Source organism: Rissa tridactyla, chromosome 7 (assembly GCF_028500815.1).
Source record: "Rissa tridactyla isolate bRisTri1 chromosome 7, bRisTri1.patW.cur.20221130, whole genome shotgun sequence".
Classification (NCBI taxonomy): Eukaryota; Metazoa; Chordata; class Aves; order Charadriiformes; family Laridae; genus Rissa; species Rissa tridactyla.
The window spans coordinates 56,510,534-56,528,224 of record NC_071472.1 but is presented as its reverse complement, the minus strand read 5'-3'; the positions used below and the strand labels follow the sequence as shown (position 1 = coordinate 56,528,224).

At 44.8% G+C, this 17,691-nt stretch overlaps 1 protein-coding gene across 2 annotated transcripts in view; it reads right to left on the bottom strand.

Moving 5' to 3' along the window:
- LOC128912640 (sphingosine-1-phosphate transporter SPNS2-like) overlaps positions 1-17,691 on the bottom strand; it is a 141,277-nt gene that overhangs the window by 102,121 nt on the left and 21,465 nt on the right. For both annotated transcript variants that reach the window (XR_008467708.1, XM_054208945.1), the window contains exon 2: positions 2,497-2,562. Coding sequence is in view for 1 of the 2 variants with exons in the window: in XM_054208945.1 (XP_054064920.1) it covers positions 2,497-2,562 (66 nt within the window). In the remaining variant the exon portion in view is untranslated. The remainder of the gene's footprint in view (positions 1-2,496; positions 2,563-17,691) is intronic.

Here is a 17,691-nt window from a genome sequence, read left to right as displayed (position 1 = left end):
CCTGTTTGATGAGTGATATGAACTGCCAGTGAATACTACGTTTCACTCCCCCTCATTAACATTGTAAATTAATTTAGGACTCATTTAGATGCAGGGTTAACAACCTGAGGACTAATCCACTCTTTATTCAGAGGACATATTCAGGATGAGCAGCCTTTCGTCTCACATCACTCAATTAGTTAGCAGGACCATCTCTTGGGAATAAAATTTCTGTCTCTCAGCTTGCAAAGGAGCTGTTCAAGGTTAAGGCAGAGGTCTGGGAGACACCAGTCCTGGTCCCAGCTCTACTAAAGGCTTCCTCTGCCACCGTGGTCAAACGCTTTTACACCCTGCAGCCATTTTCCCCTATTTACGCATCTAGAGGGGTCAGGCCTGGAGAACAGACAAAAGATTAAAAGCAGTGTTTATGGTGGTTTAGGGCGGTGTGTTTTATTTCACCAGGGTTAAGGGCACGTGAGCCATAGGCCAGCTGCCAGCACAGAAACTTGTTAAGCTGAAGTAATGCAATTAATAAGTTCTCGGTTATGTGCCCCTACCCTTACTTACATGAAATGGTGTTGTATTTTGTGAGAACTCTTCTGTGATGGTACTGTGATTAATACATTATTATCTATATTTCGGGGGCAAAGTCAAGCCCTCAGATTTCGGATTAGAAAAAAACCAAGAGAAAATGTTGCTTTTCTTAAAGCAACTGTTATCAGTTACGAAACTCATGACACACTCAGCAGCAATATTGCAACACCTCAGTGACGCTGTTTTCAGACGCCCTGCATGTTCGCTGGAGAAATAAATAACATCTCTTGCAATTAACAAATGAAATGCCCTGTTGGAACTTCACTCTTACTTGCTGTCAGTAAATCATCTGCAGAAGGACTTCATCCACTGAGGGGAATGAAGATTAAATATATGCTTTGGCAAGTGTCATTTTCTACCAGAATATTTTCTTGAAGGCACTTTGTGTCTAATGATACATTGAGGACCTGCTCCTCCGAGTACGATAAATAAATACAAATAATTGCTGTAGAAAAGAGCCTGACAGACAACTGTGCCACTTTGGGCACAACTGATTGATGCTACTTATAATCAGTCACACTTGTAAAGCTCAGGCCTTCTGTTCTGGACACGTGCTGCACACATCAGCTCAGCTGAACTCGGCCGTCCCACGAGTAGAGCATTTTTAAAGCCCCAATACAAACTGTTATTAACTGTTTGTATGGCAACATCACCAAGAAGCTGGAACCACAGGCGAGGACCCCGCTGTGCCCACGGGCTGCAGAAAATACAACGGAGGAGATACCGTAGTGGTTCACCTAGTTTGAAATCCGAGGCCAACTGAGGGATCCCCAGAACATTCTCACCTCTAGTGGGATGGTAAATGAATGGTTTTATACACTTGGCTACAGTTTCATGGACAAGCTCCTGACAGGCATTTGGTATCCACTGTGATAGCATAAGAAAAAAGAATAGGGGAAAAAAAAAAAAAAAGACTTTCTGGCACACTATTTCTAATCCTAATTGAATTCTAATTTTTTCAGAGACGTAATTGTTCCAGCGTGGTTCCCTCAGACGGATGACAGTGACAAGATAACCACGGCAGCACAAATCTATGACTCCAACTAATAATTCTGTACAAAGTTTCCAAACCAGACTGTTTCCCTCCTTAAAATATGGCATTTGCTCTCTGGCTAGCCCCTTCAACTCTCCATGAAGAGCAAACGTGCTGTCATAACTACATGGGACTGCAACTCAAGGACACCGGATCCAGCCCGTTGACAAAGACACTCCTCTAACCCAGCTCAGCACTGGAGGCCAGAAAAGCCGGGTTTGTCCCGGGGTTGTACAGCTCTGTCTGCAGATGTCTGCAACATTATGTCTGCTATATTAAAAGAACACCACAATTGCAATAATCCTTCCTCCTTAAATACAAGGAGAGAAATGTCTGAAGCTAACAGCACCAAAATCATAGGGATATTGTTAATCCATGAGCTACCATGAATGCAATGATTGTTAGCCTTTCCTGCAGTTCTCATCCTCGGATACTTGTCCTGATGAGTTTTACATTTTCATGCCACACTGTACTCCCAATTACTGTACATTCAGCGGATTCTCTGTGGAGCACATGAAGGGCCTCATACATCACACTTATTACCAACCTGCAGAGAGTTAAGAGAAGCAAGAACAACAGGATCCTGCCGTTGGTTTGTCATGAGTTTTCTGACCGAGGGGAAGCAGCCAACTCCGACACGAATTTAGCTGTCATAAATAATAGCATTAGGTTTGTTTGCTTTTGGCCCATTCTGCACTCAGGTCATTCTGAGCCCTGATCTCCTGCCCACCAGCAAATCAAAGCCAAGAAGCCCCTCACGTTCGCTCATCTTCCCAGTAAGAGTGTATTTCACAGCCAACGTGCCCAAGGGCTATAACTGAAGAAATCTGAACGCACCTTTCTGAGAAGAGGAAGGTTACAAAAGCCAGCAAGAAAACAAATGCTCTTACCTGTCTGTAATAAGCCAGCCCCACTGTCTTTGACTCCAAAGTGCTGCTGGATGTCTAGTAACACACCTGCAAGGGAAACAGAGGGAACAAACTCAGTGCCTTCAGCCTTCGAAAAGCAAAAAACCTTTTGTGAAGCATCAGCAAAGCCTCAAATTCCAATCATTTAGACGCATAACATCTAAAGTTTAAACACTGGATTCTTTTCTATACATCCATACTCAACAATTTTGGGCTACTACAATAAAAGCAGAGGTAGGTAGATATAACATCAGGCAAAGAGCCTGGGAATGAAATCCTTGTGGATGAGAAACTGGTCTTTCCTTTCTACTTAAATAAGATATGGGTTTTCTTTTTGTTTGTTTTCCGTAAAATCCAGATCCCTTACTTCTGTTATTTTACAGAAATATAGGAAAACTGATTCTGTGCCTTCAAACGGTCTGACAAGACAGACAAATTGAATCCAAGGCAAGTTTTAACAAATCTCTGTTGGGAGGAGATATGACACATCGATAAGAGCAATGATGGAAGTTTTCACAGTTAACTAGTTCTGGGGGGTTCTCATTTCCAAAACAAATGTTGAAAATAAATGTAAAATAGCTCAGTCAAGATGGGTAAGTGACCAAATGCTTAGCTTTAAAGCAACTACAAGCAGAACCAAAACAAACCTTCTCTCTTCCCTGAACCCCCAATATATTAATTGGCATAAGCAAAATTACCAGGTTTTGCAGTATTTACATATTCGGCACTTGGGTGGCAAACATAATAATACATGTAATGTCAGGTACACATGAACAGAAACGCATTTGTAACCAACTCGCCAACAGGGAAAACCCCTAAGAGAGCTTTTGTGACCCATCTTGGAGGACACAGGTTCACCAAGCCGTAGATGGTCCGGTTGTGTCAGATACAGATCCATAGGCCTGAATGTTTGTCTATGGTCTAAACAAGCTGCGCTCTGACTTCTTGGGTCTGGAACAGAGATGGTTGCTCTCTGAATATATCTGGGACTTCCTTATTTAGGCTACTGCCTTCCCCAAAACTGAGGATATGCAAGTTTCTTTTTTTTAAAATGAGAAACACCGTTCTCCAACTATACTGACCATCTACCAAAGTTCACCACCAATTCAAAATTTGATCCAAGGCTTTATTCAAAGCAATTCTGCTCATCCCTGCAGGTCACAGAATCAACTAAGCACCAGCCTGAACCCAGTCACCATAAATATCTTAGCTTTTGGGACTGCCAGGGTCACACTAAATGACAAACACAGAGATAAGAGACCCAGAGATAACTATTCCCAGAAGACGTCTGGGACCATGCCAAGAAAACAGATATAAAGGTACTAAAGGAAAAAAAGATACAGAGAAGGAAGGAAAAAGCAAGAAAGCTCATTTGTCCTATTCCATATTACTTGTACATCACCATTTTCTCAGGGCAGCATTCAGGTTGGCTTTAGGCTACCAATATCTGCCCAGTAACATCGGTTCAACCTCCCCCAACAATCCCCGCTTCCGTACTCTATCAGACTGTTTGGCCCTGAGCAGAGAAGGCTCGGGGTGGGGAAGGGTGTGAACCTTATCAATGTGTATCAACACCTGATAGGAGAGGCAGTAAAGAAGACAAAGCCAGGGTTTCCACACTGCTGTCCAGTGAAAAGACGCAAAGGGTGCAATCCAGGAAATTCCATTTAATCATACGAACAAACCTTTTTACTGTGAGGGTGGTCAAACACTGCAACAGGCTGTCCAGAGAGGTTGTAGATTGATTTCCCATCCCTGGAGATATTCAAAACCCAACAGAACATGGTCTTGAGCAACCTGCTCTAGTTGACCCTACTTTTAGCAGGGGGCTTGGACTAAATGATCTCCAGAGGTCGCTTCCAACCTCGATTATTCTGTGATTCTGTAATTTTCTGCAGGATTAAGTGCCTCACTACATCCAGCCTGACACAGTGTTCCCTTGGCCTTTCTTTTCCTTTGGAATATTGCTGTCTACTATAATTCCAACAGGAAGTTCTTAACTTCCTCTCGGATGGCGAATTTACCTCCATTTTCAAAGTGCCCTGGCATTTCTTGCCTGTCCTTCCCTCATTTGCTCCATTAATCACTGAGTTATCATTATTCAGGTAATATCTGATGAACAAAATTAAATTGTGCGTTGGCCTAGCAAAACCCTCTGTGGCTTAGATGACTTACATACTCCCCTTGGTGGCCCACCCTTTCACAAAAAAAACAGTTCTCTTGCAAGCCAACCTAGAAACCTGACTTAGCTTAACCAGCTCTGAACACCTTGAATTTGTGCTCCACTATTGGTTGGTCCCAGACCGCCCACATCAGGAGAAGCTCAGCAAGTCAGAACAACTTGTGGGTACTATAATCCCAATTTTATAGAAGATAAACCCATCCACATTCTCAAGAAGAACACGGGAGGAAATACGGAATACAAGGTTTTCTTATGCTCTCCTATCATCACTCACTCAGTTGTGCTACACAGGAATGGAATACCCTACTAACTCCCTGCAGCTGAGCCCCAGACACTCCAGCCGGAGAAGCCGAGTCAGAGGGATCCAAACTCTCCTTACTTTTACAGACATATTTAATACAAGACTTAATCTGAGCAGGTACATCACTGGGTGGTCAAAGTCATGGCCATTCACCTCCTGGTCCATGGGCAAACGGCTTCCTGGCAGATGCCATGTTCCTGTTCAGTCCATCAACTTGCAGCTTCTTCTATTTAGTAACAAAGGGCTGTTTTGCACCCACCTTTCTTTCAGGATGGGGCTTCAACTCCCACTCACATGACAATAGATTTTCATTTTAATAATTAAACTCTGTCAAACAGGCTACAAGTATGTTACCTAAAAGCTCCGAAGAAAAACAGAGCAGTAAAATACTAAAGCAGGCTCCTAATCTCATGATGGAATGGGAGCTCCCTCCACCACCCTCAAACGTGCCTGCCCTGCCTACAGCAACATAGTCCCAGCCACGCCAGAATGCCAGAGGCACATTAAACCATCAAAGTCATCAGGAGCAGGAGCCTGGGATGTGATGGAAAATATAGCCTCGGAAAGAAGAATTTTTTTTGGATTTGCATCAGAAACCAGAACAAGTGCAAGGGATTACAATGGTTCCCATGCAGTACAGCAGAGGAGGTCTTCCAGTTCACTGCTAAGAAATTATCTGTCCGGTGACAATGGCTTTACAGTTCTACAGCGCTTTTTTCCACGAGAGATCATAATGTGTTTTACACGACTGAACTACCGTAGCCACAAATGAAATACATGTAGGACACCAAAGTGCAGCCACCTTGGATTAAGCGCTCAACTTTATTCCGGTGGTGGAGAGGGAAGTGGGATCTGTGGATAGTCAAAGCAACAAGACAATATAGAACCACAATTGTAAGTCCTGTGTGAGCTTGGGAGAAGGTCCCAGATGATTAAGAGAGATCTGCGTGTCTAATTGGCATGAATTTCCTACTCCAGGTCTATTTTATATTCTCTTTGGACTACAGGTGTTTTGGTATGGGATTTAGAGCATTAAATTAGAGGCAGCAGCAAGCAGATGATGCAACGCATCTATAAAGTGATAGGAGTTTCTCTCTGCTGTGGGAGCTTTCCTGCTCAGCACGCTCACAGGGGAAGACACTCCTCCTCTCCTAAAGTTACTCAGCTCTGTTTCCACTTCACCATGGCAATGACTCACCCCAAACTTTAATAAGATTTAGGGATACAATTAAGCAATGATAGACCAGGTGAGAATACAGGAAAATGATAGAGCATTTTACTTTCCCTTCTGCTTCTAGATGATGGGAAGGCAGAGATATCTGGAGCCGGGCTCCAGACAATGATCGTGTTGCCTGTAGAGGTGTGCTCCCAGGTGTCTCACAACACCTGATGCAATCCAAGGAAGGGAATCTGTCACATGTGGCTGATGAGGCCTTTCTTGGATTAAAGTTCATACCTACATCCCAGGAGGACCTCAAAATAGCCATGAGCAGGTAACAGGCACCACTCCTCCTGAGAAAGCCTTTCGGCAGGGCTGATGGCCATTTGGGATGTCTTTGTGATTACGTGGCACACATTGGTACTATCACCTATTATTTCTTAAGCACATTCGGCATTTTCAGGACTGAACAAACATACAGGAAGCATAGTGCCAACCTTCTGAAGCATCTTACCAGCTGAACCAGGCCCTGTTAATGCTGATGTAGAGCTTGGAACTCAGTGAGATGAAACACGGGCAGCACCTAGCCAGGAGTGCTGATCAAGATGGGCACAGAGACAGGACCTGCTGGGAAACCCAGGCAGAGGAATGACTAGGCACTTCAGCCCTATCTAGGTTACTTCACTCGGCCTGCATGCTAGTGTCTAAGTACCTGACAAAGACACCAAGGCAGCTATCAGATTTTTGTGGGCACTGGGCATGAAGAGGGCTTTTAAGAACAACTTGGAGGATAAGAGGTCTTCGGGTGTGGAGTGTTAGATAGGGAGGGAATGTCAAGTAAATGGGGAAGAGCAACATGTTTGACCTCATCCACTCGCAGAGTCAGAGGGTTTCTAGGATCTGGCGCAGGATCCAGTATACTCCTGCCTCCCATTCTTTAATGGCCATTTCACAAAGAGTGAATATAAAAGACCTGGTTCTGAGGCTTTTGGAATGCAGGTCCACATTTAATGGCCTAAGTTATCTCTGACTTAGGGGAAATGCTTTGGGAAAGATGAACTTTCCTGGAAATAAAACAGTTTGGGCTTCAAAGAGGGAGGCAGGTGGTACAGATCACGCATGGGGCAAGCTGCTTGCCTCAATAGGCTTTGTGTTCCTGAAGAGAGCTACAACAAAACAAAAGTTGCAGGACTGGCAGGTCATCTGATATGGGGTAAAAAGATGCTCTGAACAGAAGGTCATCTTAGTGCAGGTGTTTCTTGTGTTAACCACCACTTACAGAACTGCTCCACAGCAGATCTAGTGTGCAAAGTGCCTTGGTCATCCTTCATACTTAAAAGTAATGTGGGCTCTTCATCTAACCACTCTACCTGTATATATGAGTAAAGAGTCGCCATGGTAAGAAACAAAGTTCATAAGCTAAGCCACAAGGAAATCACAATTTCAAAGCAAAAATACATTAGAGCTTCCCGGGGAGAGCCCCATTTTCCACTCACCAAAACAAAACATTATGATTTGATTTCAAACTGTTCCCAAGGCAGGTGCAAAACACAGAGTTAGCCTGTGCACCGAGCACAAAGCTACAGAAACAAAGCCACAGGTTTCCAGCTCACTGAGCCTTGCATCAGTAATGCCATCACGCGTCCTTTAAACACTGCGTGTGTGCTGCAGTACCATTGGCCAACATAACCACCCGCTTAAAAACAACATGCACTTTTAAAGATATGTTTTAATAGGGAAAACTATGGTGCTTGAAAAGAACCAGCACACAACTTTCCAGGCAATGCAGGCTGGAACTGGCAGCAATCGTGTGCCACCAGTTCCCTGCCTCCTGCCCCACTGCAGCCCCGGACTTGCCCCTCTCTTTGGGGAAGCCTCAAAGGAGGTGGAGGAGAGCCCAGCCTCACACACTCTCTCAGCTCCCAAAGAGCCAGAGCACACTCAGTACTGACAACTCCTTTTCCTCCATCACCTGTTGCTACCTACCTCTCCTCCTCATGAAGGCATGTTCGACCAACCCAACCTGTTGGAGTGGGTCCAGAGGAGGCCATGAAGATGCTTCAAGGGCTGGAGCCCCTCTGCTGGGAGGACAGGCTGAGAGAGCTGGGGTTTTTCAGCTCCGGGGCAAAGAGAAGGCTCCGGGGAGACCTTAGAGCCCCTTCCAGTATCTGAAGGGGGCCCATAAGAAAGCTGGAGAGGGACTTTTTACAAGGGCACGTAGTGATAGGACAAGGAGTAATGGCTTCAAACTGGAAGAGGGGAGATTGAGATGAGATCTGAGGAAGGAATTCTTTGGTGTGAGGGTGGTGAGCCCCTGGCCCAGGTTGCCCAGAGAAGCTGTGGCTGCCCCATCCCTGGAGGGGTTCAAGGCCAGGTTGGACGGGGCTTGGAGCAACCTGGGCTGGTGGGAGGTGTCCCTGCCCAGGGCAGGGGGGTGGAATGAGATGCTCTTTAAGGTCCCTTCCAACTCTAACTATTCTATGATTCTATGTTCCTTCCCAGGCTATGCTCCCTCGTTCTTCCAGGACCAGCTCCCTCAGGTGGAGATAACTAAGCAGGGGTAGTCAAGCCCTGGTCTCCCAGCCACTAAAGGGACCAGCCACCTTCCTACCATCAGGCTCTTCTTCATGCCTGCAGCCATATTCAGCCTCCTTCAAATAATGCATTAAGGAGACATAGGAGTGGTGCACACACCTGTCTGTTCAGAGACATGCGAAAAGATGAGGTGGAGAGAAGTTTATTCTGAGGTCCTCTGTGATTATATCTTGACTGCAACCCCAAGGTGTGACTGCAGTTCACACACCGATCCCTAAGCTTCAAACGAGCTGGCTTCAGCTCAGCCACCCACGAGCAATTAAACCCCAGCATCCCAGCTTGGACCCTATTTAAATACTCAGCTGCAGAAAACCACCGTGGTAGCCCTGCTGATAGTTGTACCTCAAGACAAATTCCCACTGCCACCAGTCTAGAAATAAAGTGCACCAGTACCACCTTCTCTGTATTGCCAGGAAAGCGTTCCCTGTCTTGCACACAAGAAGAAGCTGGCCTGTTCCTTAAGGATTGCTAAATGAGCGGCGATGTCTTGCTTGAAAACATTGACAGGACCTTCCTTCGATCATCCACACAGACTTTCCTTCTGCAAAGCTAATTTCCACTGTTGCATGCCATGACAATACGCTCTGGTGAAACAGTCTTTGGTTTTGAAATGGTGTCGCAGGATTAAAAAGACACAAACAAAACAAATGCAGTAACTAGACAAATCACAACAAGGGTTTCCCAAGATCTGCTCATGCTGGTATGCAAGACACTGGTGACCTAGAAAGAACTGGAAAGAAACTGCCAGCACCCACAGCGGCATGTTGTGGAAGGGATTTCCCTGCGCAGCAAAGCGGAGCACAGACAGAGGAATCCAGCACAGCAGCTCAAGGAGAAGACGGGAGAGAGCCGGAGTCCACAGCCATTCACCAGCCATGGAACAGCTGCTTAAAAATCTGCCACCAGAACCCCAGAGTGGGCAAGTGGGAAAGTTCAAACCTTCACAGATACCAACAGCCTCCCACCACCCGCACATAGAGACAGGGGATGGGGTGAGGGCTCCTCTTAGAAGACCACGTTTTACATGGAGAGCAAACCTGTACAGGTGAACACCTGTAGCTCCGACACAGGAGCTGCTGGTTACCCCGAGCAGCATTTCCAGTGGGCTCTCATTAGGATGGATAGGTGCTGTACGCTCTGCCCACCACAATACTGCTTGGGCAACGCAGTAAGAATTTCTGTCTGCTTTGTAGTGACATTCCTATTCCGAATCGAAAACCAATGTTATCCCCAGAGACCTGCACCACCTGTCGCACCCACTTTTTCCATTCAATGTTTTTATCATTATTATAATATCAGTGGGGAAGTATCTGAGCTATTCACTCATTCCCAAAGGCTGTTGGCTTACCTGCATGGCATGTAACAAGTAATTAAGCATTAGGAAAAAAAAAATAAGGAATGCAATTAACCAAGGGCTTGGAGAAGAAAATATATTAAAAGCCAACTTCTCCCTCTCTCTCTGGCTTGGGCTAGGTAGTAATAAATGATGGTTCCTCTAACATAGCTCGAACTCCACTGTAATGTTGTATGCAAAGCACAAAATTGTCTCCAAGAATGGGAGGGGATAAAAAATGTTCATCAGGTGTAGAATTGATTAGCACGAGGGATCATTAACACAGGGTCAGGACGTCTAGGGAACGCAGCAGAGGACATCTAGTCCTGCTCAGATTAAAAAAAAAAAAAAAAAACACAAACCCAAAACAAAACAAATAGGAATTTGAATGCAACCATGGCTGCCAAACGCTGGGTGCCTCACTGGCAAAACCACACCCTAATCAAATCCCTCATCTCCCTAATTACAGTGTAGGCCTGTTCCCAGGACTATGGCTGGGAAGGAAACCCTTGGCAAATGGGGAATACGGGATACTCGGCCGACATGAGACCAAGAGCTTAAATAAATTCCAAAACATGGAAGATTTTCCATTTATGATCCAATGCAGAAAGAGCTGTCACCAGCAAAACTGCAAAACGACATGGGCCAAATCCGAGTCTGAGCTCACAGTGTCACTTTGCTTTTATTCCCAGCCCCACCACACAGCTCCCTGTAAAGAGATCCTTAATTTCACCCCTGCCTCATCTCACTTTGAGACTCCTGCCTCAGCCTATCTTAATCAATTCCCACAAGCCAAGGAAAGCCTCCAATTAGAGATAAATGATGTGACTTGGCTAAAAGGACAGGCTAAAATGAATTGGCACCTAGACCTGGATTTAAAAACAAACTTATTCATTGAGAGTTGGAAAGATTCCCTATGTGGAATGGTAAAAGTCAGAAGCTGTTACAACTTTAAACAACAAACAGAAGTCTGAAATTTCAAAGACTCTCCCCATTCATACTCTGTTAATGCACACTCCGGCAGAAAAAAGTGGGCCTGCCACCAAAAGTTCTACTTGTCTTCTGGCTTCCTAATCTTTACAGAAGACTAACAAGTCTAGCTAATTCATGGAATGAAACCTATCTCAAGAGACTTTGTATATGAACTAATTAAAATAAATAAAACCAGTATAGATAATGATAGAGCAAATCAAGTGCATACAAATTCAGGCCGTGACTCACCACTCCCTTGTTTTCCTTATTGGAAAACTTGGCGTATCACTGTACCGGAGTGACAATGAGTCAGGAAACTGGCATGAACCACAAATTACAAGGAAATTAAAATAAGCATCTACAAAATCTCTTTTTGGAGAAATTTTGGAGATTTTTGCTGGCTCTGTACGGATGTGGCTATGGACTTCACAGCTCTGTTCTTGTGGTTTTCTGGCTAGACAAAATCAACAAAGGAAGAGAGTCATTTACACATTCTTCTAGAGACAATACATAAAGATTAGGCTCTTGTCTCAGAATCAAATTGATGCCTTTACTTTTACATGCTTATATTTTAACCAAATACTACCATATTTTAACCAATACTACTATATCCTACTGAATGCTTGATATCACCTTATCTACTAAATCGGTGGATATTAGTTGCTTAGAACCAGCCAAAGGACATACAAATATTTTAACAGTACTAAGCTGAGAACTAATGGTGTACATGACACAAGGATAACCGTTCTCAGCCTAATTCTGCGCAAGCATAACCTCTAGCTGGTCACGTTGTCTCCTGCCTCATTCAGGCAGACCATGAGAGCTCACACCATTATCTTCTGACACAAACCCTGTCGGAGTGGGGATTTTCGGGCAGGCTGGGAACACGAAGCCCACCGAAACGCCCCTGCTCTCAGCTGTACCGGCTGCGCACAAGCAGCTCTGCAACAGTCAATACCTCACATTTCACTCTAACAAAATTCAATTCAAAATGTTAAACTAGAAAAATTATTTAGAGAGAAACAAAAACCACAGATTTCAAGGTTCTGAAGGGTAACGGGAGAAATCCTCCATGTTCTCTAATGTCACAGGCTCTAGTGAGCAAGGGTTTTTTACCCGCTGCCTCCTCTTTTTTAGCCATGCGCGCTTTTGTGATACAGAAGACTGAGATATGAGTGAACAACAGGGGTAATTAGTGACTGATGATTTATAGCGGATGACAGCTAATTTCTCCAGTTCAGAAGATTTCTATCAAATCTGTAGAAATACGCACTCAGATTGGACATACTTCCAAGTGACTGCATCTCATTTCTCATTTGCATTTTCCTTCTGCTTAGCAATGCCTCGAAGCTATTTTGGAACATCACAAGCTGTCCAGGGCACGCTGGTATATTTGTATGTAATTGTAAGGAGCTTTCTGTTCTTTTTTACTACAAAGAATGTTTTATAAAACACAGGGGAGATTCCAGATGCAGAGGCACCCTGTGGTACCGGGTGGCCTGTCTCAGTCAAAGCACGACACATCTACTGTCGTGGTCCTGGGCTAATCAAGAGTTCTGGTAATCACCTTCATGTCAGCCCAGGGGTATATGAGCACAACTCCAGCGCTCCTGCCAAGCTGCATATTGATTTTAAGAAGTAGCTTTGCAATGTTAGTTAACGTCCAGTACACCGACCTCCCTCTGCGACCCAGATCTGGAGAAGATCATAAGGCTTTAAGTGCAAAAGCAGGAAAAGCTGGAATTGCCTACAGCATACCCTCCACAGATGAAAACCTGGATAAAACTGTGATGCCAACTTGGTGCCCGCTTCTAAGACAACAGGAAATCTATAAAAAAAGAACAAATAAAGCCCTACTATTTCAAGCAGCTACCTAAAACTTCTTGTTTTAACTTCCAGGTGAAAAAGCTTTTGGCTGCAGATAAAAATACGCACCCAAATTTAGGAATCCCGGAACGGCCCTTACTGTTAAATATGTGCTTTAAACATCTCTGAGACACTGCTGCTGAACACGGCAAAGAGGTTTTTGAGTCTGTCATCCTGCATAAAGAAAGGAGGACACAGCTATGCCAAGGCCACCCTTGCGCGCTGCTCCCTTCCACCCACCTCTCTTCCCTGTTCTCTCCAGAACACCATAACCAGGACCCTCTGGGTCTTCTCACCCAGACGTGGAAGACACTGCGATCCCTACAGCAGCTCCGCGCACCCAAGCCATGTTCCCGTCCTCCTTCCCCATCCCCATCCCCCTGTTCACTCAGGAGCTCTCCCAGCACGAGTGCACTGATCTATGCAAGAATCCTGCTGCATGCATCACAGAAATAAATCAAAAGGCCCTGTCTAGAGGAGCTTTTTTCACATCCTTGCATGACCTGAGGCAGACGTTTTCCCCCGCAGATGAGGCTTGCAGGTATGTTACTACCCACTGCCAATGTCGGCTCCTGGAACCCTCTTGTGTTTTCTTCTATCGCTATTTAAAGCGGCCACCGCAGCCCTCTAATCATGGGCATTTTTTAATCTGTGTGTAAGTGGAAATGCCCTTCTGTCATTGCCCACGCCTACACCTCCCATGGATTGAAAATGTCTTTCCCTGAGCACAAAGCAAGGCAACACTCCTCCTCCACACACACGTGTGTGCACACACCAAGGCCCACCAAAATGCATTAAGCATTTGTATTTCATTTGGGGTCCTGGTCAAGCTGTGCTAGGAAACGATCCAACACAGTGCCCAACTGTCGACAGCTACTTTAGCTATTCTAAGCAACGTGTCCTGAAATTCATCTAGCTGACAAGGCAAATGGCTTCGTACAGTTAATTAGTAAGGCACAAGGGTATTCAAAAAAGATCTGTGTGGGGTGCAAGAGCTTCTGAAGGAACCCAGAGCTTACCCACAGCGCTATTAGGGAAAGAGAAACGAAACCAGCTTTGGAATTATCACATGGAGATTATTTAAATGCATCAGTCTGGCCTCTTAAATATGACCTATTAAGGAATTTACTATGTTCTACAATAGCTCCATGGCTGATAGAGCAGTAAAATCCATGTATAGCAGTAAAATCCATGTAAAATCCTTATACCTGCATGAGGGCGTGCACTTAGCTGAGAATAGAGTGCACTAAAATAAGCACACACCTCGGGCTTCTCTGTAATCGGAAGGGGTCGTTGGCGTAGCCACGTGAATACAGCGATACCAGGAAATTCTCAAAGCACAAACAGGGCTGGCCCCGTTTTATTTATAGCATGTTTCATTTGGCCCGAGTCGTAGCAATTTCTGACGCTGAAACACCCTCCACAGCACGGGTTTTGTTTTTCGGCCAGCTGCGCTGCCAGAAGGGCCCTGTGAGCAGGGCTGCGGCACCAGCAGAGCCCCGCACAGCCCCGCACAGCACACCCGCCCCAGCAAAACCCGCGCCCAACCCAGGCTCTGCTCCCAGCCTGGACACTACATCACTCTCTAACCCTGGGTAAGTTGTGTGATCATGCAGAATTTCAGAGTCTGCATTAGCCTAATGAAGATAATAACAATAATCATGTGTGTCACAGATACAGTAGGGCTTGGTTATTATGTTCTTGTGAAGTGCTTCGAAGAGCCCCAGATGAAAGGGAAATTAGGAGAAGGAAGATTAATTATAAGACATGTGCATCCCAAATAAAAAACAGACAGGAAGATTTTTGTTGTTGCTGTTATTAGGAGAGAGAGTCTCTCTGATTTAGGGCAGCTTTTATTTCTGTGTTGGTAAAGCAGATCCATTTTAACCCCCTTCCACATTCAAACTTTATTTGTAGATGGTGGGCAGGTGATAAAGGCTGCTGAGCCTCTGATATTACAAATATAAAGACCTTTGATCGAAGGTCTGATTTCACAGTAACTGGCGTCTGTGATACGACAAAGCTAATGGGTCTGCCTGCGTTTTACCTGTTGCAAGGCAAAACACGGCATCAAAAATTTACTGCCACTCTAAAGGAAAGAGTAGGATTGAAGAAAAGGAAACATTTCCTGCGGATAAACACTCCATAGCGAGGAGTCACCAGTGGGAAATGTTGCAATGAAATTATATTAACGACTGCTTGGGAATGTAACAAGACTTGTGCTTTTTGTCTAGGAAATTTATCATTTAGGTCAGCACCATGACCTGTTCTAAACACAGGGAAAGGGACACGGTGACAGATGTGGCGATAGACCTGAGCTCCCGTATAACTGAGCAGCTCCCAGAGAGAGAGCCGAGCTCCCTGCTCCATCCCCACACCTCCGCCGGGATCGGTGCCCACCGGAGAAGGCTTCCTCCTTGGCCAGGGATGAAGCCCAGCTCTTCCTGCAGCATGCCAGGAGTGTTAGATGCCACACTCCAGCATCACCCAGTGACAAATATAGTTCTAACTCTAACTTCATTGCGCGAATTTCAAAGCGATACCAAATTCCATGAAGTATCCCTCAGGGCATTCAGTAATGAATTTCTTAAAAAATAGATGAGTACAGGAACCTGGGAAAAAAACGTAATAATTGTACATTCTTTCCAGGACACAAAAAAACCTTCACCTTGCACAGAAAGTTTTCTGGTTTTAAAAAAAGTAGGGTGGTATTGACCCCTTCACTTATCAAAAGTCAAACTTTTTTTTAAAATTGCTGTCAGCGAGTCACCTACACTTTAATTTGTGATAATTAACAATGCAGTAGGAGAAAAAAAGGACATAGCCTCCACTCATTTTCAGGAGACACTTCAATACAGCTAGCTAAAGGAGGAGTTTGGGTCTCCCCCCTTAACTATAAACAGTAAAAGACTTTAATTTGTTAAGCTTCTGCTCATGAAATGTGCATTAATTCCCTAATGACAGGTGCACCTCAGAGTCAGGACAGCTAATGACAAGATCAAGAGTTAACCACAGCACACAGCTCCTAGAAGCCCACATCTTTTTCAAAGAAAGGCCTGGCAAGGTCCCACAAGCCAGTTCACAGCAAGTTTATAGCAAAAAGTTATTTCCTAAAAGCAGAACTAATGATCCCTCTTTTCATATGGCTTTATGTCTCGAGACAGCATTCTCCAAGCTGCTTCAGAGGTGGCCGACGTTCAAAATCTTTTGCCTTTGTGGTTTCTTTCACATCTAATAAACATTAAGCTCATGTTACAGGGACTCCCTCATTTCCCTGGCTCCAAATTTCTATGGAACCTCTCGCAGCATTGTATCTTTGAGAAGTCTTCCTTCTTCAAGCGTGGCCAGAATTGGCCAACAGATTAAACCAGTAAGGGATGAGGGGAATAAAGAATAACCTAGAGAGCGACCGACTTATCAAATACCCTCTGTTCAAAAGAAACAACTTCCATTGCAATTCATGTCTTCGTTTACTGGAATTGCTGAAGTTCTTTTATTTCGGTCACAGTGGCCACATTTTCTTCCAGAGCGGCTTCCCTGTTTCAGAACGGCTACATGCATTACCGATCTGAAGGCAGCCAGAGTGGCCTTTCCTCCCTCTACAGAAGGAAATCAGCAGTATTGCTCCACTGTATCTATAAACTGGGAAACGCATGCATTATCCCGTGTCAGCTACAACTCTCGCTTCTGAGAGTCAACATTGTCAGTCTTTTAGCAAGATAAAATACCACGCAACTTCAGTGAAAAACAGACCTTGCAAAATTTCTTGCAGTGATGGTTAATAACCTGAAGTTTCATAGCTGGCCGATAAAACATCCCTTCTGGGATAGACAGCCCCTAACTCTCATTCCTTATCTCAGGATGTGTTTGTGTGTGAAGTGGAAAACAAATCTTCAGAGATAATCAAGATTGGACACAGGTGCTGCACATCAGGGACTATCACTGAAAGAGCATTTATCTTTCCCTCCCTACCCACACCCTACTTTTGCATAGAAATATCTAAACAGCTGAAGAGATGGGGTCAGGAAGAAAACGCTTAGCCACCGAACTTGCACGGAACATAAAAGGCAGAGCTCCCTTTGAAGAAGCAGCCTGTTGGGGTCCTGTGAACCTGCGTTCTCACTGAACCGAGAAGAAAAAGAAAAGATCCATTTTAAAACGAAAAGGCAACCCAGCCCTCAATCTGTACAGTAATCCCCGCTCCTCGGTCCCCCACTTCAGTCACTGCTGTTAAAGGTACTTCTTTTAGGACACACATCAATCCTTTTGATCATTCATTCTTGACTTACGTGTTGAGCGGAAAATAAAGCATCTTAGTTGTATAACATAGAGGGGATGAAATAAAAAAAAGCAGCGCCAGTCTGAGGCAAGGGGAAAAAGCCCTCGATGCTGTCTGATTACTGAAAGGAACTCACAGAAGTATCGCAAAGTGCCTGTGCAGTCAGTAAATTTAAAGTAAATGAGGACTCAGGAAGTGCTGCAAACTCCAAGCACCACAATCAATGCTATCAAATAAAGCGATTCTCAGATAAAAGAAAGTCCTTGTGAAGCATTCTGCTGTGGGGGTATACATGCTGCAGGTGGAGAGCAGACTTAAGGTCTTGCACAAGCGTGCCATGCCCCAAAGCTGTTATCCTTCTGCTCAGGATGCGGGCCAGGATCATCCTTGACTATGAGCACCCACAGGGTCTGCAAGGCATCTGCTGGGGAGCGGGGCTGTAGGACCCCTCCTTAGGTGAGTCCCTCAGCTGAACCAAGAGAAGTGGGGT